This window comes from Dermacentor albipictus, chromosome 10 (genome assembly GCF_038994185.2).
Source record: "Dermacentor albipictus isolate Rhodes 1998 colony chromosome 10, USDA_Dalb.pri_finalv2, whole genome shotgun sequence".
Classification (NCBI taxonomy): Eukaryota; Metazoa; Arthropoda; class Arachnida; order Ixodida; family Ixodidae; genus Dermacentor; species Dermacentor albipictus.
Window position 1 is genome coordinate 56,627,743 of NC_091830.1, and position 25,535 is coordinate 56,653,277.

The 25,535-nt window shown below is 49.5% G+C and overlaps 1 protein-coding gene across 2 annotated transcripts in view; it reads left to right on the forward strand.

The window, feature by feature from the left end:
* Positions 1-25,535, forward strand: part of LOC139050395 (uncharacterized) — a 129,443-nt gene that overhangs the window by 43,346 nt on the left and 60,562 nt on the right. For both annotated transcript variants that reach the window (XM_070526695.1, XM_070526693.1), the window contains 2 exons: positions 1,172-1,255; positions 16,751-16,958. In XM_070526695.1, the coding sequence (XP_070382796.1) occupies positions 1,172-1,255; positions 16,751-16,958 (292 nt within the window). The remainder of the gene's footprint in view (positions 1-1,171; positions 1,256-16,750; positions 16,959-25,535) is intronic.

Here is a 25,535-nt window from a genome sequence, read left to right on the forward strand (position 1 = left end):
AATAAAGAGACTTCATAACTTTAGTACATTATTAGGCGTGGATTACAATATTCCGGCCACAATCGAAGTCTGGAGTTCAAGCTAAACTAAATCGGCGAAAATCGAGTGTTTGCTGTAAACGAATGTTTCACCTAAATTAGAAAAACTAGGAAAAATCACACACAACGCGAACTTGGATGCCCACGCGAGCCACGCACAACCAGTGCAACTGATAACCGCAGTCCTGGGTGAACGAGGGATGTTGGCGATGGCTTTGCTGTCGCATGGGCTGGCGCGACGTTTTCACGCTTGAACCCCACACCATTGCATGGCGTATGCCTCTCCTGAACACGCTTTTAACATCTAGTACAGTGCACTTCAGCGGCTGCGTGTTGCAGGAGGCGGTAAATTAAAGTACATCCAACTATTTAGTATATGTCCCCCGAGACATCAGCGGGAGTTGCTTGCCTCAACCGCTGCCGAATCTTGGTTCGATGTTCAACTAGTGCCGCTTCTCTAGTTAAGCCCACAGCAAGAATTATAATGAGTACGCACCTGAGACGCAGCGCCCTACTTCACCAATGTATTGCTGTCGAAGCATCATGACACAAGCTTATGGTAAATGAAACTGTCAGTTGAGCACCAACAAATGAAAGAGCACAGGAAGACGCCGTTGTTTAACCGAAGCCACCAGCTCCCTTTTCGCCTCGGGCCGTCATATTGGTATCCGCAAGGTACCTTTACATGCCTTATCGTTGAACGTAAGTGGGAAAAAAACGTGCCAATTTTCTAATACCTATTTCATTTCATTTCATTTGTGCAATAACTAGCATTTCACCAACGACATTTACGTTACTCAATTGAGTCGTTAGGAGGAGACTTAGTAAAATGCCTTGGAACTCAAACGCGTCCTAAGAGCTAGTTCCCTATACAGTGCATTTCTCACCTGAGAACGGGTGAAGGGAGATTTAAGAATATACTTGCTTCCTTCTGTCATTCTTCATGGCAACGACGCTCTAAGGACGTCTGACATAATGTTCAGAAACGGCCTAACGAAAGGAAGCTTTTGAAGGTGGCGTAAGGAACACGCAAGGTTTTCATGCACTGCATGACTCAAGGTTCAACATTTCCAGCCGTGTTTCTCTAAAGAGCATCGATTGGTCTTACAGTTTTCTTCTCTTCTTTTTGGCAGTTCAGATGCCCTGGACCGCTAAAATGACGCTTGCTACTACAACGACAACTACGACTACTACGACGACGACGACAGTAGCCACAGGTAGGTGCACATGTTTACCTTCGTTTTGGTGCTCACTTCCCTACTTCCTCCAAAATGAGTAACTGTTAGAAACAGCTTTATCAATTCTAGGACCAAATACGGTTCTCGCATTGTCTGCCGTCGAATCTTGGGCAATTACTCTTGACATCGGTAGACGACTTCAAACCAACGTCAAAAAATTTACGGTCCATTCTGCGTATGGAGATTAATGGTGATGGCAACGCGATTAACATTTTCTCGCGACTGGTGGTGCGTAGCTGGTGATTACACGTGAGAAATTCTGGTGATTACGTAAATACTGAGACACAAACTGGGTTCGATGGTATATTCAATATCAGAATATTGTCGACATTTATGTCGTTTTGTTGGTTTATATATGCATTTATAAATGCAATATTGTACATATGAATAAATGTAGATGGTATACACGTTGTTCCAGCGAACATTTTCAAAAACGTTTAAAGACTGCCTGTGGCAGATAGCGCAATTCTAGTTCAGGAGCTGGTCAGCTCGAAGGGGCGTACAACGCTTACACAAAATATTGAAGTGCACAATAAGCTAATTAAGGATAATGCACTGATTAGCTAATTTAGGAATTACCTAATGGTATAATTGTCCTTTGTTTGCGCAGTTTTTCTTTGTTCCCATAATGTCATACCAACTAGCCCCTCACCGTACGCCTCTAGATATAATTCGCTATCTACAAATCGTAGCGCGTGAAACTGTAAAAAAAAAGCCACTTGAAAATTAGTGTGTGGATGACACCATTTACGAGATATAGGCTGTCAAAGTTCTAGTAAAAATGCCCTGTCGTTCAACTTACTTTATGAACAAAACGTCGTTTTATGCATTGAAGCACAAAAGTAACTGAAACGGTAATGAATTTCTCGGCAAGCTCGGAAACTTATATCTCATCCTGCGAATTCCTTCCAAGTGGATTGCTATTACGATTTACACAGCTAAAATTCTGTATTACAATATTCGCCACAGCCTAGGTGGCTGAAAACTTAATTAGCGTTTTTATAATTAGTAGGTAATCATTTTAGTTTTTGTGCAAGGAATGCGCTCCTCTTTGTGGAGACCAACTCGTCCACTACAATTTGGTTATCTGCCAGGGTCATTTTTTTTTTATTTGAAAGTATTCGCTGAAGAACCCGGTATATGTTCTAGACATTTGTACAGCTCAGAACGAAGTGTGCTACAGTTTGATAGTCCAATAGTAAATAGCTGAGTATCATCTTCTCGTCTGTCACTTACGGCGACGAGCAGAGGCTGATATATTGAAATCTACGATACATACGTGTGGGGCACAGAGTATCTGATTATTCGGGCAAAAATTTGATCCAGCCCACCAGCGGTCATGGCCATGGGTACCTTGACGAAGGACGCCCGTTCGGCGCCAGACGTATTCCTCATATATTCAGAAAACTATGCACTTTGGGGTTTGGAGAGGTCGATGTAGAAGTCCCGGCATGTGTCCTCCTATAGCGTTGTCGTAGCGACGTATGAGCACAGTATTCCTGCAAGCTATTAGGTTCATTGACATGAAATGCTACACCATCTCGTTGTTGGCTCCAAGGCTTACGCAGACATCGGCGACAACAATGTTTTGCCGGTTCTACACTACGTGAAACGTGCAGGCGTCTCCCACACTGTTGTGCACTAACGTGTCATCCACGTGGGGCGACATACGTAGCGCCACGTATTCGAATGTGAAATGACGAATGAGAACTTCCTTGCATAGGGCTACACCGGCGCTTCTCGATTTGAACTGATTGCTGTGCCTGACGAATTGAAACCCGCTTGCACTAGGGAGCAGTTGCGCAGTCGTAGCATGGTTGGTTTCTAACCCTTTTCTTTCAGCGCAGGAGCTCGATGTGCCATAGTGACACGTGTACTTGTTTTTATCACGTGACACATTTCACCGCCTAATAAATGTTATCGCATGGCGCAGGACACGCCTGCATGTATCGGAAGTTTCTGGAATGTTATCGATGGTTCCATCCGCTGTCTGTGACCGAACCTCGTGAAAACTGATTGCATGCGCGCTTGACACGAATAATATAGAATTTTGCAGAAAAGATGCGGGTGCTCTGCAACCTCCGACGACGCTTCGTCGAGTACCAGTTCCGTGACCGTGTTTGGGTTTGGACGCCAGTACGTCGATGAAGACTCACTGAGAAACTATTTCGACGTTATTCCGGACCCTACAAGATCATCCGACGTGTTGGTGAACTGGGCTATGAGGTCGTGCCAGACGGCATTTCGCTGTCACAGCGGCGCCGGGCACGATCTGAAGTGGTCCACGTAGTGCGTCTGAAGCTCTTTTACGCACGCTGACGAACTTCCATATAGTGTTGTTTTCTTTGCTACGAGTGCTTTTCTTAAAATCTTTCCTTTGTCTGCAGCATCGGGTCGATGCTTTTTGAGAGGGGGGCATTGACACGTGTACTTGCCTTTATCGAGTGGCACGTTTCACCGCCTAACAAACGCTATCGCACGGCGCAGGACGCGCCTGCTTGTACCGGAAGTTTCTGGAAGGTTATCGATGGCTCCATCCGCTATCTGTGACCGAACCTTGTGAAAACTGATTGCATGCGTGCCCGACGCGAATAATGTAGAACTTTGTAGAAGAGACGCGGGTCCCAGTGATTAGTCTGCAATATTCGACGATTGATGTATAAAAGCCGACGCGCATGACCCGTTGACGAGATTTTCGACGATCGCCGATTGTGTTCACCGCTCTCGTTGTGGTTTAAGCGTATCCTTTTTTGTGGGCACAGGTTTGCCCAATAAAAGCTAGTTTTGCCTTTCACAGTATGGCTACTGTGTCCTTTGACGTCGCGACCACGTGACATCTGGTGGAGGTGCTTTGCGCTTATGTACCGGACGCCCCACAAAGCCGTGACCCAAGCCCGCACGCGGAAGACAACACCAACGTCGCCAAGAACCAGACAGGTAGCCGCAGGCTAAGAGGACTGCCCCCGGAGCACGGACTTTAGCCGGAGACGACAAGGAAGATCGCCACCAAGTCCACCCCAATGACAGCCCCAGCGTCCCCCTTCGTGCTGCAGCAGCCCAGGGAGCCTCCGACGTTCCGCGGTTGAACGTTCGAGGACCCGGAAAGCTGGCTTGAGACGTATGAGAGAGTCGCTACATTTAACTTGAACAACGACGACAAACTGCGACATGTCTTCTTCGCATTAGAAGACGCGGCCAGGACGTTGTTTGAGAACCGAGAAGCCACGTTAACAACCTAAGACCTGTTCCGAAGCGGCTTCCTGCAGACATTCGCAAGCGTCGTATGCCGAGAACGAGCCCAAGCGCTATTAGAAACCCGGGTGCAGCTACCTAATGAGACAACCGCGCTTTTCACGGAGGAAATGAGCCGTCTATTCAGCCACGCCGACCATGAAATTCCCGAGGCGAAGAAAGTCCGCTTATTCATGCGAGGTGTGAAGGAGGAACTTTTTGCCGAAATGTTATGAAGCTCACTGAAGACCGTCGACGAGTTTCTTCGCGAGGCCACAGCATTGAGAAGACACTCGAGGTGGGAAACCGGCAATTCGACGGCCGCACGAGCTCGACAAACTACGCCGGAGTTTAATCACTGGCCACCGACGACCTGCGTGAGACTATCCGAGCGGTCGTGCGGGAGGAGATACAGAAACTGTTCCCATCATCACAGCCCCAAGTGGCTTCGATCGCCGACGCCGTAGGTGAGCTGCTCCAACAACAACTCGGAGTAGCCTCTAAATCGCCGCAGCCTCAGACGCAAGCGATGAAATAAGCCGCCGTCGCCAGCCGTCAAGGTCCCCCTCCAAGACGGCGCCAGGGCCCCGTAACGCCACATTTCCGTCGTCCACCACCGCCGACACCAGCACGCCCACCCGTCGCCCAGCGCAGCTACCCGAGCAATACAGACGTTTGGCGCGGTCCTGACCACCACCCGCTCTGCTACCACTGCGGAGAAGCGGGTCACGTCTATAGACTATGCCCATACCGGGAAATGGGACAGCGAGGTTTCGCCGTCAACCCTCCGCGCCCGCAGGAAGGTGAAAGCCCTCGCGATAACACCGACTACCTCTCCGCTACTCAGTGGAGCTCTCGATGACCGTCGCGTTCGCCATCACCAGGCCGCTACCTGTCGCCGCAGTGCCGACCATAGACTGACCCAGCCCGGGCCCGGACAGCGTCTCGATATCGAGAAAACTACAAGCAGCAACCGATGGAGGTGTGGTTGCTGTTCGTCGAACTGACGAAGATCCTCCGCGACCGACGAAGACACCGAAGAAACTACCTCGATGACATATCGACACGCCACCGTTCCGACGAAGTTTGGAAGCAAAGAATACGACGACGAAAGACGACCTGACGACGCGACGTTCCAGCTTCAGATCAACACGACGCACCAGTGATCCGACGCCAAGACCTAACTGCAACGCCAGACAAAGAACCACCGACCTCGACGTGCTTCTCGACGGCCACGCAGTTACCGCCCGTGTGCACACAGATGCCGATAACTCCGTAATGAATCGACAAATCTCCGCCCGATTGAAGAAAATTAAAACTGCATAAAGGCCCTCAAATTTGAACCGCTGGAGGACACCTCATTACGCCGACTAGAATCTGGGCGGCAAGAATAAGCGTTCATGACCGGACTTAACTTGCCACCTTAATTATCCTTTAACAGGGTTCACGAGACGTCAACCTCGGCATGGATTTCCTGAACCAACACGCGCAATCAGAGACCTGAAGTCCAAATCAATGGCGCTGTCGGAAGAAGAAGCGATACCGCCGGTGAGTTCTCGTAGTCACCATGCCTTGAGTGTTCTGGAAGATCAAGTGAGCATCCCGCCTCGCTCGAGCATTGTTATTTCGGTCGCCACCGCAATACCCGCTGACGTATAAGGCGTCATAGAAGGCGACCAGCGTCTACTGCTCGGCCGTGAAATTTGCGTCGCTAAAGGAATCGCTCGACTGTACGAAGAAAACACGAAAGTGTTGCTAACAAACTTCAGCCAGGAGTTCAAGCATATCAACAAGGGCACGACGATCGCATACATCGAGGATATTCTGGAAACGAGCAATGCGTTTGTCCTCTCGGATTCTGCAGCACGTACCCGACGACTGTAGGTCCAGAAGCAGACCGACATAAATCCAAGTCTCCCCATGATTAAGCAACATCAGCTGAGGAGCTTACTTCGACGATACAAAGAGTGCTTTTCGACGTCACCAAGGACTCGACAAATGCCAGTCGCAAAGCATCGTATAATAACCGAAGAGTGTGCTCAACCACTTCGCCAGAGCCGTCATCGAGTTTCTACGTGAGAACTTGAGGCTCTAAGGCACCAAATCGACCAAATGCTGCGCGACATCATCCAGCCGTCCAAAAGTCCGTGGGCATCTCCTGTAGTCTTGGTGAAGAAAAAGGACGCAACCCTACGTTCCTGCGTTGATTATCGTCGTCTGAACAAGATCACGAAGAAGGACGTATAACCCCTCCCACGAATAGACGACGCAATGGATCGGCTCTGCAACGCTAAATACTTCTCCTCGATGGACCTCAAGTCTGGCTATTGGGAAAAAAAAGTCGACGAAAGAGATAGCGAAAAAACGGCCTTCATAACCTCTGGTCTCTACGAGTTCAAGGTTATGCCAATCGTACTGTGCTCGGCGCCTGCAACGTTTCAGCGGTGATGGACACGGTATTAGCAGGGTTGAAGTGGCAGACCTGTCTCGTTTACTTGGATGACGTCGTCATCTTCGCCGGAAATTTCTACGATTACCTCAGGCGGCTTCCGACAGTACTAGAGGCCATCAAGTCATCAGGGCGTACTCTGACGCCGGAAAAATGCCGCTTCGCTTACGATGAGGTTCTGTTCCGAGGCCACGTAATCAGCAGATCTGGTGTCCGTCCAGGCCCGCAAAAGACAGCTGTCATCCCAGCGTTCCTGCAAATCATCTACAAGAAGGCAGTGCGTAGATTCCTTGGCATGTGTGCATACAACAGGCGCTTTGTCAAAAACTTTTCACGCATCGCTGAGCCGTTGACACGTCTAACTAAATATAATGTTGAGTTCAAGTGGGACACGCCGCAGGCTGAGGCATTTGAAGAACTCAAATAACGCATGCAGTCGCCGCCGGTACTTGCGCATTTCGACGAGTACGCCGATACAGAAATCCATACTGACGTCCAGCCTAGGCCTTGGTACCGTTCTGCTCCAGAGGAGAAACGGAGTCGAACAGGCGATAGTTACGCTAGCCGCTCACTGTCAAAAGTGGAAGGCAACTATTCTACGACCGAAAAGGAATGCCTCGCCATCGTTTGGGCTACAGCTAAATTTCGCCTTCATCTTTACGGCAGGGCATTCAAAGTCGTCAGCGACCATCAAGCGTTGTGTTGCCTAGCGAATATAGAGGATCCTTCAGGACGACTGCCGCGGTGGCGCCTCAGATTACAAGAATACGACATCACTGTAACCTACAAGTCCGGACGAAAACGCTCCGATGCCGATTGCCTACAACGCGCCCCCATTGATCCTCCTCCGCAAGATGACGAGAATGACGATGCCTTTCTTGGAATGATAAGGGTGGAAGACTTCGCTGAGCAGCAACGAGCAGACCCATAGCAAAATCCCTCGTCGAATATTTGGGAGGGCACACCGACGTTGTCCCCAAGGCATTTAAGCGCGGATTATCTTCCTTCATGCTTCAAAACAAGCTACTCGTGAAGAACTTCTCACCAGTACGCGCCAACTACATTCTTGTTGTTTCGTCGGCGCTGCGTCCAGAAGTACTGCGCGCCCTACGTAACGATCAGACCGCTCGGCACCTGGACTTCTCCCGGACGCTAACGAGGATACAAAAAATTAGCGACGATTACGTTACTTTCTAATGCGAAATTTGAGCGCAGCAAATAAGCTGTTTCACCTTTTCGATAGATTGAGGCAAAGAAATCGAGCAACACATGTATGCGCTATCACAGAATTTTTTTTTTTATTTTTCACACGTATTCCTTTAACAAAGACTCCACTAACAGTTCTTGACAGTCATGAAGGAAGCTTTGTGCTCGGAGAAATAGACTGATATATGTTCGACTTGGTACCACCGCACAGGGGTTGCATTGGAGGAGGAGCGAAGAAAGGAATTAAGTTCGAGCCGGCGCTTTGACAACCGGAGACTCGCAGGAAGAGGGGGGAGGGGGGCGGCGTGTACACCCAGCCGCAAACGATGGGGGCAGAAGCGGGCGCAGCAAGCGAACAACACGATAAAGGGAGGAGGGAAGAGATAGCAGCGACTGACTGATGCCGCTGACGCCGATAGTGAGTCAACCCCAGCTGTGGAGTTGGTTTCAGGGACAACGCCGCCGATGCCGACACAAACAATATGATACCCTCGCTTCCGCAGCGCTAAGAACCAGGTCTAGCCGTGGGAAGGTGGTCACGTATTCGTCGACGTGCCGGGGCCTACGTGAAATAACCGGCGCGTCGGCAACTGAAGAGCACCCTATCCGCCACACAAGAACAGGGGGGGGGGGGAACCCTTTCCTCCTCTTTCTGCATGGCGGCGACGGTGTTCTATGCAGTCACGTTATCTTGACTCTCTAGCGGCGTCAGCGGCATCCAGCGGTATCAGTCGGTCACTGCTAGCGCTGGGGGGATGAAAGGGGGGCGGAGCTGGTTACGAGGCTGACGACAACGCCGACGGCGACGCGAAACCCCGGAACGGACGCCAAAGAGCTGCGCTCTAAAATGATATTACTGACCGCGTCTAATCGCCAATGTTGCCCGTTACGTCAAGACATGCCGAGACTGTCAGCGACGCTAGACACCACCCACAAGGCCAGCCGGATTACTACAGTCGGTCAAGCCTCCTTGCCGACCTTTTCAGCAGATCGGGATGGACTTCAAGGGACCGATTCCGACGTCTACGTCCGTAAATAAGTGGATCATCGTGGCGACGGACTACCTCACCCGCTTCGCTGTAACTAAAGCTCTGCCGAAAGGCAGCGCAGCCGAAGTGCCAAAATGTTGAATCGAAAGCGTTCCACTGCGACATGGCGCCCCAGAAGTCCTCATCTCCGACAGTGGAACGACCTTTACAGCGGAGCTCACCCAAGTCGTTCTTCAGTACAGTCAGACAAGGCACAGGAGGGCAACTGCCTACCATCCACAGACGAATGTTCTTACGGAGCGCCTGAATAAAACCCTCGCCGACATGCTAGCACTGTACGTCCACGTTGAACACAAGACCTGGGATGCCGTCCTGCCGTACGTAAACTTCGCTTACAACATGGCGGTGCAAGAAACAACAAAGATCACGCCGTTAAAGCTGGTTTACGGCAGGGACCCGGTGACGAAGCTCGACGACATGCTGCCGCACGTCCCTGAGGAGGAGAATCCTGACTTCGCTGCCCATCTCCAGCGCGCCGGAGAAGCCCGACAGCTCGCCCACCTAAGGATGAAGAATCAGCAACGTACCGACTGCCGACACTACAACCTTCGACGACGCTTCGTCGAGTACTAGCTCGGTGACCGTGTTTGGGTTTGGACCCCAATACTTCGACGAGGACTCACTGAGAAACTATTGCGACGTTATTTCGGACCCTACAAGATCATCCGACGTGTTGGTGATCTGGACTATGAGGTCGTGCCAGACAGCATTTCGCAGTCACAGCGGCGCCGGGCACGATCTGAAGTTGTCCACGTAGTGCGTCTGAAGTTCTTTTACGCACGCTGACGAACTTCCTTATTTTCTTGTTTTCTTTGCTACGAGTGATTTTCTTTATTACTTTCGTTTGTTTGCAACATCGCGTCGATGGTTTTTAAGAGAGGGGTATTGACACGTGTAGTTTTCTTTATCGGGCGACACGTTTCACCGCCTAACAAATGCTATCGCACGGTGCAGGACGCGCCTGCATGTACCGGAAGTTTCTGGATTGTTATGGATGGTTCCATTCGCTGTCTGAGACCGAACCTTGTGAAAACGGATTGCATGCGTGCGCGACGCGAATAATGTAGAACATTGTGGAAGACACGCGGGTCCCAGAGCTTAATCTGGAACACACGACGATTGATGTATAAAAGCCGACGCGCATGACCCGTTGAGATTTTCGACGATCGCCGACTGTGTTCGCCGCTCTTGTTGTGCTTTAAGTATAGCCTGTATTGTGGGCAAAGGTTCGCCCAAAAAAAGCTAGTTTTGCCTTTCACAGTATTACTATGGTGTTCTTTGACCGGGCGGGCATTAGGAGCAAGATCTTTCGAGGGGCCAGGATGCCTCCGATGTCAAAGGAAGAGGCAAAGATCGTCGTGCGGCCCAGGGGAGGCCTGTGTATCAGCAAGTGTGGACCTACCGCAGTCGCCTATGCCATATGGCAGGCTGTCGGTCTCGATTTGGCGTGGCGAGACACCGATACAATGTGTCCCATCTTTCAACAAAACATAATGGTGATCAGCACACCAAACAGGGACAACGCTGCACGCTACGCCGGCATCGAGGGCATCTCCATCACTGGTCAACGTTTCGAGGTGAGCCCTCACGAGGCCGCCCCGCACTACACGTGCAAGGGCGTCATCCGAAGCATCTTCCTTGCCGGAAGGGCCCGCGGCGATCGATAAAAAACTCGTCTACCCGAGAAATCCCACGGCGCTGGGCGCCAAAAGAATCAAGAACACCGGCACCGTGGTGGTCCTCCTCGAGGGGTACCGGGTGCCGAATTTTGTCTCCTACGGCGGAACTATCGTCAGGTGCTCTTTATTTCGCAACCAAGACGTGTGTTACAGCTGCAGCAGACTCGGGCACCGCTCCGACGTCTAACCTTCGCCCAACGACCCCATCGACAGAGGATGCGGAGACGCAAACCCCGACGCCCAGCATAGGTGCGATCTCAAATGCAAGCTATGTGCTAGCGACCACCTTACCGCCGCCAATTAGCGCAAACGACAATTTCAGACGCCATATCTCGTCAGGCGAAGACGGAGGGAACGCTCCCGTTCCTCAACGCCGAGCATTTCCCGCCCATAGAGGGCGTCAATCACGCCCGGCAAGCAGCGCCTGAACACCAATACGGTCGCAGTCGCTCCCGGTGCAGGGGGAGATCTAGGTCTCGTGGCTGCTCCAGGGGTCGCACCAGGAGCCGCTCCATCTCCAGGGCCAGGTCGATGTGAAGGTCCCGAGTCCGATCCAGATCCAGTTCCAAGGTCCGCCCGGGTTGCAGAACTCAGCAATCATCTGGACCTCAGCGCGCCTTCGCACGTTTGGAGAAGCAGCCGACCCTCCTTTGGGCCGATCTGGCACGTCCCAATGCCGGTGCTAATATAGAAGCTACTCAGGCACCTCTTAGCAACCCACACCCAGAGCACGCTAGGGACGCGGAAATCATTCGCTTACGCGAAGAGAACGGCGACCTCAAGAGCACGGTCAAGAGGCTAGTTAACGAAATGGCACAGATTCGGAAACTCGTTTCGAATGCGTCGGAAAACGGTGCGCCAGGCAGGGCCACAGAGACTCCAATCCCAACGCCAGTAGACGCTACTGCGACGTCCTCCAAACGCAGAGCAGTCGTAAAACAAACAGGTGAATCGGGAGCATTGTCTGCAGGAGTCAGCGAGATTAAGCAAATTCTCATTGGGCTGGCAGACGGCCTCAAAAAGGTCGCTCTTAGCTTCAGTTGTCTCACCAATAACGTTCTTAAAATTCAGGTTACACTCGGAGACCCCAACAGGGGCCTGGGAGCTCTCGCTGATCGCATCGACGCCATTGAGGCTCGGATGGCTTCATCCGCTTCCGTCGTACAACCGCTCACCGTTCCCGCCATACTAAAGGAAGCTAGACTTCAGTATCCAACAAGAGCAGCGACAGGAGGTCCCAGTCTTTACGCAGCCCTAACCGCCCCGTTAGATGGTAGCTCATCCGGTCCGCCATAATTGATACGTCCAAAGAGTGTTTTCGTAATGCAATGGTACTGCAGGGGGTATTCTACCAAAAAACCCGTCTGCAGCAGTTCTTCAGGTGTTTCCCTGTCAAACCTCAAGTCATTGCTTTGCAGGAAACATTAGTCTCCGCCGCCTCGCTCCAAGGCTACAGGGCCGTGTCGGGCCGGCCCGGAGGGCGAGAGATTTGCACCTTGACTGATAAAAGGCTGACTCATCTCACCCACGACCTCAAGCTGGCGAGTGGTAGAATTAAATATGTCATGGTTGAGATCCTGCTTGACGTACCACAGCAGAATCAGCGCAGAAACAGCGTGTACGTCTTCAATATCTACAGCAACCCCAGGGACTTGCGCCAGCAGTTCAAGACCATCGTCAAGAAAGCGACCGACTTGGCCGGCCCTTGACCCTTGTTCGTCGTCAGTGACTTCAACGCACCGTACGGCATCTGGGGTTACATTTACGACACTTCCAAGGGGCGCAATCTGTGGGAAAATGCCAACAAGATGGACATCACTCTGCTCACTGACAAGAATTTTCCTGCGCACATCGGCAACTCCCTCACCCGGGACTCGACACCCAACCTCGCATTCGTCAGGAACGTTGAGGACGTGGGCTGGGAGAACACCACCATGGAGTTCCGCAACGACCACTACATTCTCGAGACCAACTTCAAGGTGTCTCGGAGTAGGATCAAAGAATTCACGTTCATCGATTGGGACCGCTTTCGCCGCCCAATTCCGCCGCCCTTTCCACAGTGTTTAAATTTGCTCTGTCTTGCGCCCACAGCTTCATATATGGTGGGATGCTTTAGTAAAACAGCTCAAGACACATGCACTCAGTGATCCTGTCTCTGCTCTCGTACGCTTTCACGCTTTTCATCCACTCGATTAGGCTTGCCTTTGTGATATGTGTGGTGCGCGACATGGCGCGTTAGTCGGGCATGACAGAAGCAGACGACAAGGAGTGGGCGCGCCGAGGCGAATTTCGTGTTGGAGGGGGAGAGAAAAAGACAACGCCGAATAGCATCAAGCACGTGAACGCGCGGCACAAGAAAAGCAAACAAGATGAAAATGTCAACCTATTAGGAGAGACCACGGGGCGTCAATCAACCAATGCGAAAACGACGAATCGGCCACAGCGGCAGAAAAAGCGAGGCACGCTGGTAGAAGGGGGGAGACGCAGTGGGAGACGCCGGGAGCGTTCCAGGAAGCGTCGCCAGGAGAAGGTCGGCAGTTGAAGACGGGCCCTCGCGTTCGGGACCCAAGCCACCAGGACTTCACCCGACCGTGGCCTCCTGCCAACCCGTTCCTGTGGGTAACCAGTCTACCCGAGCGTGCTGCCAGCTGCTCAAGGCCGGCGAGCTTCTGTGCCCAAGGGCAGGACGAGAGCAGTCGGGCTACTGGCCCGAGTTCTACTCCCAGGTGCCCGGCCAGAAAGCCGATGCCGTGTGCTCGTGCTGCCAAGTCGCCTGCCTTACCGCTCCAAGCCAGAGCTGGCACAATCCGGTCACCCGGTCAACCATCCTATACCCCGACCTTTGGTGAGACCGGCGCAGCTCCTTTCATGAACTTGTCGCCGCGTCTCCACGTCGAGACTGTTATGCCTCCCTGCCGTCGCGGCAAGCCTGGGCACGTGCACAGTTAACTGCATACTAGCCCCAAGTATGTTCCTTACTGCCTTGGTGTCTGCTTGAGTGTTTATTTTAAGCTTTCTATTTCCTTCTATTTATTTTAATCCTCTTTCAAGTTGCAATAAAAGTGTGTGTGTGTTTTCGAAACCAACAGTTTTGTCCCCAATTGTGAATCGCAGCCTTTAAGCTATATGCAAACTCCAAATACCCCTCGCCATCTTTCTTGCCTGTGCTCCTAAACCTTTGCCGAAACGCTTCGGCTGAAAGGCGGTATTTCTTCAGGTGACTAGCCATAACTTTCGCATAATCATGTGCGTCCGGTGCAATGAGTCTGGCGATTACTGCCGCCGCCTCACACGGCAACACAGACAGCAACCGCTGTGGCCATGTAGTCGGACCGAAGTTCATTTTCTCGCGAATCCTTTCAACATTGCTTAGGAAGAAGCCAATATTGGTCCCGACCTCAAATGGCTTTAATAGCCTGTCCATGCGGTATGATTCTGTCTTACTTGATCTTCCCTGAGCCCCTTCACTTCCTGGAGACAACTCCAAATATTTTCTTTCAAGTTCAAGTTGCATTTTTCTTAACTTGCGATCTTTATCGCGTTTCTCTCTCTCTCTGTCCCGTTCTTCTCTCTCTCATTGCCGTTTCTCTCCTTCTATAGAAGTTCCAATCCCATTTCAATTTCTTGCTCACTGGCCTGCTCGGAAATTAGCTCCAATCATTTCGATTTTAGCATTTTCTTGTGTCCATTTAGGCCGAGTTCTTCCCCAATAATCAACACTTCGTCTCTCAGCAGTGTCCTTAACTCCATGATTGCTGCTTTGCTGCCTTGGTCCTGCTCTCTAAACCTACCTAGGAAAACGCAACGTAGCTAACAGTCAACACTCTAGCTTCAATGCTGTTCTAAACAGAACAACCACAAAATGAAGCCTAGAGATTCAAAGCAAAAACCAAGCACTCACCGCAGACACAGCACCACGTCGCAAAGTCCGTATCACCGCTGTCAACCAGTTGTAAGGATTCGGAGGTCAATCCCACCGCTCGTAATTAGTTGTCAAGATTGTAGTCGGGCATGAATTAGATGGTAGCTGGCCCATGCCGTCGTCCAACTTATCCACGCTGAGGACGTTGTTGAAGGGAAGGGCTGCTTCTCATCGAGAACGAGGAATGTGGGTTTATTAACAGTATCTACATAAGGCCGTTGCAGTACATAGGTCTAGCATGAATGCGAGAGAAAGTGCCCTGAGCAGCCGCACAACAGCAGTTTAAAAACACTCGCTCCTCCCTCGATCCCTAGGTGAGAAAACCGTTCGACCAGTCACTGTAGACGAGCCGCCGTTGAGAGGGAGGGCACACACACACACTTCCGCACAAGTTCAGACGGTCTTCGCAGAGCTCTGGGTTTACGTTAGGAACGGCGCGTGGGAGGGCGCCTCCAAACACCTTCCCTCTGGAACTGCCTTGGTCACGGCAGCCCGGGTCGGCGGTGGTGTGTTCACTTTCAAAGCCTGCTTCGGCGAAATCCTGCCCGCGGTCCCTCGACGAAGAATCGAGGACGTGGCGTATTGTCCTCCGGACACAGTAGACTTAGTGACGCCGTTTGGCTAGAGGATAATGGTGGCTTTCCAGGAAAAGTCGAAGCCGCTCTCGCACCTGGCTGGCAAAACTTGCACCTCCGCAGGCTGTTCTTAACAACAATCATCTACACAGGTGGGGAAAATGGACGGACGGACCAACAATGCTAGTGCCATTAAAGATCTATGAAGTGCAAGTGTTCATTTTTTGGGTCACCCCATTGTGGACAGCCGGCAAACCTCTGTGGAACTTTGATTAAACACGCCTTTTCGCGAACCAAATAAAACTTTTCTTCGCATAATGCTTTTTGTTCCATTTAGGCCCCGTTGAAAAAATCCTCAAGCTGCTGCTCTAAAGCCGAAATGCGCTTGAAATATTCAGCGCAAGATCTCAAAAGCAGATTGCTGCTTACAAGAAGGGCGTCTTGTGACGTTTCCAAGGGGACTTTGTGAAGTTGACAAGTTAAGAATATTATGGGGGAGTTAACTTCACCACGTGAGATGTACACAGGTGGGTGCGCTGGTGAATGCTGGAGGCTCTCCCTAGCATTGAGATCAATAATTACCGAAAACAATCGGAAAATCTATCAGTACAGCACCCGCAAGTTGGGCATTGAAAGTGTGCGTTCTACATACACCCGTGTGAAGACATCGCCCCTCTTTTTTTCTTTGGCGCCATGCCTGGAAAAGGCTATCACCAGCATTGAGACGTCGTCACTATTCAGTCGCAATGAAGCGCGATGTCGTTCAGTCAATTTTGCTGCAAATATGCTGCCACCTTCCATTGCCATATCTGGGAATGGAAATGCACTGGGTGCGTGTAGCGCTGGCCGCGTGCTACATTAATGAAACGAGGTAGCTAATTCAACGTGGGCAAACGTACTCTTGCCGAAACACTGGGATTTGTGGTGTACACAAATCGCTAGATGTACCGCGCTTTGACTGTACGTAAAAAAATGCGAGCTAGTAAGAATTCTTGAGCATTCCCCAGCGGTGGGGGAAAGGGGGGGCTATATGTCATAACTCTTACAGTATTTCAGTGTTGCAATAGTTTTCTGTTAAACTCGACGCCTCTCGTAATTTCTTGCTTTGCCTGGCGGTGTTAGTTGCAAGACGACTCTTGGAATGCACTCAGAAAATAATAACGACTCTGCTCGAAGAGCTGCCCATAGAGTTTGTGTTGAGCTCAGATGCAAGCACTGAAAGCTTTCGCTCAGAAGAAACGCACCTCAGCTACACTTGAGTAACTTATGTTCGCAAGAAGAATCGTTTCTCTCCTAGGTGAGCTACACATGAGTAATCGATGAGCGCAAGACTAATCCTTCGCTTCCCATTTCCTGCACGCAGTGAAAGAAATCATCTGCACCGTAAGCTACACTGCCACCTCTAAAAGCATGTACCCACCCGACAAGTACTGCGACTACCTCTTCCACAGTGACGTGGACACATCTGCCGGCATAATTGAGCCATATTACGCTTCCAACAGCTGGCATGTATTCCGCCAGATGGCCAAGACATACAAGACTATGAAGCTGGGAATTTCGTTCTACTCTACGTAAGTTATAAAAATTGCTGGCTTTTGTGGCTAAAAAGTGATCTCCGGAAAAAAAAAAAATTAGCAAGTCCGCCCGAAACGCGAGACACCGATTGCGATAGCAAATTAGCAGACAGCTGTACGAAGTAAGTAACTAAATTAACAATGATAGTATGAGTAAGCGTGACTCAAGGAGGACGTAGAAAGAAACATATGCACGGAGACAGCGCTGTCTTTGTCTGTCTGCTTCTTTCTACCACCTTGTTTAGTGGCGCTTCTATCATGGTTTATCATGGTGTCATGGTTATCTTTCTATCATGGTCGCGATTCTATCATGGTTTAAAACCATGTAGCCCGTGAACGTGTTTTCATTAAATTAACTAGCACTGTTTCACGTGTGCACAGGTTTAATGAATACACATCGCTCGATGAGAGCGGAAACTGCCTGTGAAAAACACTGCAGTTAGGAATCGCGGCCCGCAGCCGCAAGCCAATTGATGTTCGTGCAGTAGTCGCTTCAACGCGTACGAAACATCGAAAGCACAGCGTATACGAAGCTATCGTCACTATGCGCACTGTGCAAACATCGCAGATGGCTTTGAAGCTGAGGCCCGCACGGGCACGCACGTTACCCACGTCGACGACCGCTTTCAAGACATACGAGCGCCTGCTATGCGTTCCTGTGGCGTTTGCTAAAGGCGTCCATAGAATAAAGAACCAACTTTAGGTAAGGAAAACTGTACCTTTCACAGTGGCTCGAAAATAACATAGAGTTTCCCACTATAACACCTTGGGAGAAATCTGGCGCCACCGCATATGCGATTTTCTTAAGGGGTGCCGTCCCGTCATGGGAATGACGGTATATGTGTCTGCCAGGCATGTGTTGGCTGGTTTTGTAAGAGGCTTCATCTAAAACGTGGATATGGCTACACAAATAAGGCGTTCCTAAAGTAAAATCTTCATAAAATATTTGCATTCACGCATATTACATCTTTACTCCCCTACAATGCATGACCAAGCGAAGAAAAGCGAGAACAGACGATAAACTGTCGCAACGCGAGCACGAATCTTGTCGTCTGTTTTCCAGCTTTAGCGGCCCACTGATACTTTTTACGTATCATATTATTGTACATGCAATAGCAAGTTCTCGTAGTTGAACAAAACATGTTTTTGTGTAATAATAAAGCTAAAACAGCTTGTTACGTGCTGTTTTACTAGAAAATGAATGATTGTAACAGCCGGAACGGGGCCTGCCTGGCTCTGCGAGAACGATGCCAAAGCGAAGTCACAATATATCGGCATTCCCCTGCATACCACATCGCAGCAGCGCCAGATTTCCCTCCCTCTAGGTAAAATAGTGACAAACTCTATGCAAAATAAGAAATGGCAGCGTATGGAACTTAGCGAGGGGGGGGGGGGCGCTCAAGATGGCGCTACCGAAACAGGAAGCGGAAATGCCATTGTTAATACAATATTCACTATGGCCGCTGTTTACTGGTGGCGCACGCTGGGTACGCGCCGCGCTCGCCTTGTTGGCTTTGCGGCATGCCTCAGATGCCGCGTTTTAATCGCCAGGAAACTAAAGAGCCTCTACTGACGCCCATAAAAACAAGCCACAAGGACAGGACCAGGACGTGTGAATTTATAGGCAAAAGAAAAGCAGTACACCTTCTCGAACAACAGCAAAAATAAAATTTGCGTGAGGAGATGCGCTGAAACCATTAACGCGAGCTCGTAAACTGCTCACATTCGTCGTCGCACATGGCAATCTGGTTGCGAGCGACGATTAGTAGCGCAGGCAAATTGGCCAGTGCAACACCTGTTTGCATCGACAGTCGCCGTAACTTGCATTCCGAAGCAATCGGGTGACGCAAAGCATCTGCTGCCGCAACCAACACAAGTGACATGGACAACCCGGCATTTTACCTTTACCTACTTTCCCACCGACGTGTTCGTTTTTCTCCTTTTGGGGGGCGCTAATCTGTAACTCATACTTCGTGCCCCACATACTGTAGGGTTGAAGGACGGACTTCGTGGATGAAAGCCAAACTTGGGAGGAATTTATTCTACATTATGTACAGGGAGGTGGGACGTCAAGTACCAGACGTACAGACATTACGGGCCGGCAGCAACTCGGACGCTGCGGCCCGCGGCAAGAAGTTCGAGAGAGGTGAATCAGGGAATCAGGGCATGTCCCAGAATCCTCAGGTCTCTCCGGAAGGCTTCTTATTAACCCTTCGAGCCCTGTAAGTCACGTCATTTTTGACCAATAGGAGAGTCCACTCCGATGACGCCACATTCAGCCAATGGTAGGCGCCCGTGTCGTGGTGTCACACCTGGCGGGGCTCTCTGCGGTCTTGCCTCGCAGACTGGCAATCCACTTCTAGGCTGGAGAAGGAGGGGGGGGGCGCTCATGCTTCATTGCACAAGGGGCCCACCTGCACCCGTTGACTCGGCTCCGCAGCGGTAGCAGATGCCTTCTTCAAAGCCGAAGGGGGACGATTGAGCTCCATTGTCCCAGGGCCCCTTCTAATCCCGGCGGCACACGACCGGGGCGCCGCAAACTTGTTTGCACGTGTCTCCTTTGGAATGCGCTTTCCTGCTTCTGCATTCCTCTATTAGCTGTGCTGCAATCCGATGTGGTCTGGGGAACTCGAAGTAATCGCAGGAAACAGCTCCATATCTAACAATACTCAATATGGGCATCAGCAATCTGCAGCCACTTTTGCAGGCCTTTCCACCCATGTGGCTATTAACTTCATATACTTCGGACCATGTAATCACGTTTGCTGGTCTCCGTTCACGCCACATCACTGCCGATGAAGACCCACAAGCATGATCTAACAGCGGCAGCAGCAGGAAAGGACAAACAGGGAGCCAATCGCAGTACATGCAAACAGGGAGTCTGTCACTCCGCAGACTGCAGGAGCAGGTGCTTACCTCGAGAGGGCGTTGCCCAGTGCAACTAACCTGGCCGCCACATCCTAGAAATGTAACACGGCAACCATGACGAAGTGGGACAACACTGAAAAAGAGTCTGCAATCACTTCGGCAAACTCTAACATAACGCTCAATCTATACATTGGCACTATACACTTTACATTGGCTACGATCCACATGACAACAGTGAGCATACACGAACACGGGTTGCTTGCGGCACATTCAACCTTCGGACTGTAGGCCTAGTGCTTGCCTTCATCGCACTAGGTAGTCTGGTAACAAGCAACAACCGCAGCGCAAGTAGGTTGGACAGTGTGTCCCACGTGTTTGCAGCGACAGTCGCCGTTGAAGATGAGCAACTTGCATTGCGAAGTAATCGGGGGACGCAAGCATCTGCTGCTGTAGCCAACAGAGTGACATGCAGTGCCCGGCATTTTTGCGTTACCGCCTTTCCTACATGGAGGTCTATTTTTGTTATTTTGCATGCCGCACTGTTTAACTCACACTTCGTGCCCCACATACTCTAAACATGGGTATGTTCGGTTTTGTGAACATCACCGTTTTGCAACCACTTTGGCAGGCCTTTCCACGCATGTCGATATCAACTTCATGCACTTAGAACCTTGTAATCATGTATGAGAGTCTCCGTCGACGCGAAATCATGGCCGGGGAAGGCCACAAGCAAAATTTGCACATGGCAGTAGAAGAAACGGACGGAACGGGGAGCACCAACCACGGTGCGTGTAAATTCTCAGTCTATATCACTGTGCGGACTGTAGGAACAGGTGCTTGCCTCGAGAGACATTTTCCAAAGCAACTGACCAGGCTCCCACATATGAGATAAGTTACACGGTGACAAGTACCAAGTCGGACAGCAGCGAAACCAGATTCTGCAATCAATCACTTCAGTGTAACCATCGCAAAAACACAGGCTGTCGAGCAAGAATAGCAATCCTGAATCTGACTAGGAATTAAATTTTGGTGTGCAAGACACACGCCAACGCCGCATCAGCTATTTCAGGAGAGGAATTGCACATGGCAACGTACACTAGAAAATACTGCCATAGATATGTTATGCTTCTAGACAGTGACTGGTATTAAGTATGAGACAAGATTCGGTTGACCTTTAATGTTTGGATAAGGAAGAGGAATGATCTCTAACAAGCATGTCGAATTGAAAAGCTTTCATTCATTGAAAAAAAAACTTATACTTGGCACGAATTGGCAATGCCAGGAAACTCACTAAGTAAGGGCAAGCTGACAGAACTCTTTTGGCCAGCGCCGTCTGTGCTTGTTCAGAGGTTGCAGGTACATCTTAAGACAAATAATTTTTGTTGTTCAGGTACCTGGATGACTCGGCCAATATCCGTGCTGGTGGAATGATGGCGAAGGCTCTTTTAACTCTTGACACAGTTGTCTGTAGGCATTATATCTCATCCAAGTAACTCTGGAATGGCTTCTTTCATTGTGGTCTTGCGAATTCGGCTCCAGCCCCTTCCTGTTGGTGTTGATTGGGGCTACCGTGATGACCAAGATGTACTTGCAAAGACACTCTTGGGGCAGAACAGTGACACATGAGATACAGCAGAGATTATCCTAACTCATGTACTGTTTTCTTTTATGTTCGAACTAATTATGCTGAACTGTAAACATGAACAAACGTTCATATCATCTGCTACAAACAAATGACATGTATCTCAAGGTTAGCAAGCAAATACAGCATACATCAAGCATATTTAATTCTGAACCAGGTGTTGTTTACCTTGTAGTAGCATCCAAAGTCCACACTATGACCTTGCTGTAGCAGGCAGCAGCTTCTGCTTAGTGCATATAGTGTGTTACTTTATACTGGTGCCATCCTCATTACTGCATGTCTGGAACAGAAATTTTGAATAGATCAAAAATTGAATGAGCACAATTTTGCAATATAACATGCGAAAAGTTGCGACATATACATTGTAAAGGTTTGTGAATACAGAAGACGTGCAAATGTGCTGTTTTTCCTGGGGTGCTTAAGCAGGATGGTAAATAAGTATTGGTACTCTCCATAAAATTGATGTCTGCCTAACTATAATGCACGTCAACAGCCTAAGTATTATTAAGATAACAAATGAGAGCATTTGGGCGCTCGTTTGTACACTAAGAGATCACACTGCTGGTTTCCCAAACAAATAAATGCAATACATGAAGCTATTAGAAACGAAGCATTCTTTTTCTGCATCAACGTAATGCACCGTTCACTACTGCAAAAATAGATATCCTGAGATAAACCAAACTGAAAAGCAAGAACATCTAGAACCGACAGGTATGAAGGATGGGTGATTTATCATGCGTACAACTGCTTAAAACATTGAATGCGGTACTTTAGCTTCCGTTTATGAAAGGGTTATTCTACTCTCTGAACGAAAGAAGTTGCCGGCGGACTCGAAACACACACACACACATACACACACACACACACACACACACACATATATATATATATATTTATATATATATATATATATATATATATATATATATATATATATATATATATATATATATATATATATATATATATATATATATATTGTAGGCAAAGAGGAATTTTTCAGGCTACCTTTCAAACGTAAACAATTTGAGTGGTGCTACAAGGTGAACCGAACAAGTATTTAATTTCAAGAGTTTCGATCGTTGGAGCGATCATCATCAGGGTGTACAAAGAAATGGCAATTTGGCCCTGATATCGAAGACACCAGACTGGGTGCCCGGTCGTTCTCAAATACATCAAACCGTGAGGGATAGTTGTGACAGTGATTGATTTTCTGCGCTTTGGCAGATCTACAGCTTCCTTTAACCACTATGCAGGGCAAGGGGAAGGCGGAGTCCCGTGTATGTTGAGCAAGGAGGTCAGTGAGAAGAAAAAACGAAAAAAAAACGAAAGGAAGCACACAGGAGGAGGGAGACGCAAGTGAGAGAGTGAAAGCGGCGGGAAGTAGCGGCAGCTAGGTTTACGTCGACCCGAGGCAAGCAGGGAGAAAACGGTCGCTGCGCAGGGCCAGTGCCTGTGCTGCCGTAGTAGCGGGTGAGAGGGCAAATTGAATCGGGCGGCGGGGGGCACAATAAAGAAGGGGCCCAGAAGGAAGGCAAAAGAGCGGCAACTTGTGGGAAGAAACACAGTGTCGGAGCACACATATACAAGGCACGGCCCGTTCCGGCAACTCCGTGGTCCAGCTACGGTGCGAAAAAAATATGTTGTTCGAAAATGAATATATGCGTGGGATTCGCAAAGCAAGTGCGCCCCCGCGCTTAGGTTTAGGGAACCGAGTTAAATAGCCCCCTTGTGGTCCAGTTTTTGAACGTTTAACCTACAAGTGACGTCAAGTCAGGTCATGCGGATTCCAAAAAGGGGCAATAGGTCACTCAGAATGACCGCTTGACTTTCAGGGTGCAGGAAACTGAATTTAGTGGTTGTCCGCTCGCCTTCTCGAGGCGCATACTGAGGGACGAGCAAGTGGTGGCCAGAACCTCAATTTTAGAGCACAGGGAGCAGTGGAATGCTATACTACGGGGGGCCTCACTTGGGCTCACTCGGCTGGTGGCACAACATACCATGCGCAGAGCATCGCATTTAAAAACGAGGAGCAGATGCTGTTGTGTCAGTCAAAACTCACAGAATTGGAAGCGCTGGAACTCCTAAAATACGGGGGAAAGAAATATGTCCACATCCAAGAACACCAAAGAAAGGAAAGGGAGCGTGATTACATCCCATCGGAAATCAGACACGATTCTCAAAGCCATAATCTTGAATTCGAAGCGACCGGTTGTTCCGAAGTAATCAGCGAAAAAAAAGCACGACACTGTGGGCAATGCCTCAAATGTCATAAACTTGTCGAGCAGCCCATTATCGAGTGTACAACTAAATCTCCTTTCGAAAGGTCTAACTTTTTGTACGGCGTCAGGAAGGATGAACGGGCTTCAATTATTTCATGATTTGGGTAATTTAGCGAGAAATTTGCCACGACGGGAGTACTTTTATGATCGAAAAATTACACAGGGCTGTCTCACCGAAAATCATGGACACCTGGCGAGGCACGCGACAAATACTTGGGCATGTATATTTGTGCGATTCAAAACGACATTATAAGAGAGTACGAGAGGCATCGTCCCGTCTGCAGTAACCTCTCAAAAGAGGAAGAGCAGGCGCTGCGAACCCTACGTGATGAACAAACAATTATCATTAAGCCAGCGGACAAGGATGGTGCAGTGGTGGTACTTGACCGGAGTGTTTACGTAGCCGAAGGTTTCAGTCAAATGGGCAGCACTAATTTTTACACAGAACTGCCAAGCAATCCTACCGAGAAATTTGAAAGCGAAATAAAGGACGCGCTAAACACTCTGCGCAAGGCAAGGCAGGTAACCGATAAGACGTTCTACGCATTGATACCAAGAAACTTCCGCCCCGGTCGTTTCTACGTACTACCCAAGATTCAATAAACAATCCTGGTCGGCCTATCGTTTCCAGTAATGGAACATTGACTGAGAAAATATCCAGCTTTATTGACAATCTCGTTAAGGATATCCCATCTTCATTCTCCTCGTACATTAAAGACACAAATCACTTCCTTCGGGAGGTATCAAATCTGACGGTACCGGCGGGGAGTTACCTGGACCCTATGGATGTCGCATCTTTGTACACCAACTTACCTCACGCCGAGGGCATAGCTTCCGCAGTTTCAGCTTACGCTGGCTCCAGCCAACCTAGGCAATTAGATAAAGATACAGTTGAGACCCTTCGATATCTGGTACTTAAATATAATCACTTTGAGTTCGATGACAAGCATTACCTGCAAATCGGCGGAACCGCCTATGGGAACGAAGATGGCGCCAAATTATGGAAATATCTTTATGGCATCTTTCGAAATACCGTTCCTCGTAAACTCGGCCGTAAAACCAATATTTTGTAAGTGATTCTTGCATGACATTTTCTTTCTGTGGACTGACAATGAACAAAGCCTCTTGGACTTCATTTCCAATTTCAATTCTCCGCACCCGTCAATATGCTTTACGCCCAACTTCTCCCAAGGTAGTATTCACTTCCTCGATGTCACTCTGTCACTGAGTGGCGGCCGCATTTCCACGTCCCTGTACAACAAGCCTACAGATCGTCAGCAATATCTGCATTTCTATAGTAACCACCCTAATCGCTGCAATACAAGCGTTCCCTCCTCCCGGGCCCACAGATACAGAAGAGTCGGTTCCGAATTCGCGCAATTTGAGCGACACGCGGAGGAACTGAAATCTGCTCTCATACGCCCAAAATATCCTCCAAATATAGTAGACCGCGCCATTGAACGCGTCCACCGCTTAGATCGAGCACACATAATGGCAGAAAGGGTAAGCAATACCAATACGCAATCAGATCCGAACTTGGTCTTCACATACGCTACCGGTGCTCGGCGGGTCAATGCCATTCTCAACCGCCCATTCACTATCATGAAACAGAGCATCCGACTCGCTACTATCTTCAAGCAGCCGCCTCGGTTTGTGTATAGAAGAAACAAAAATTTAAAGGATTTGTTAGTCAGGGTGAGGACGCAGAAGTCAAACACGCCCAAGGGCTGTCGACCGTGTGGGAAACCTCGTTGCAAGGTATGCAAGGCATTACAACGACAC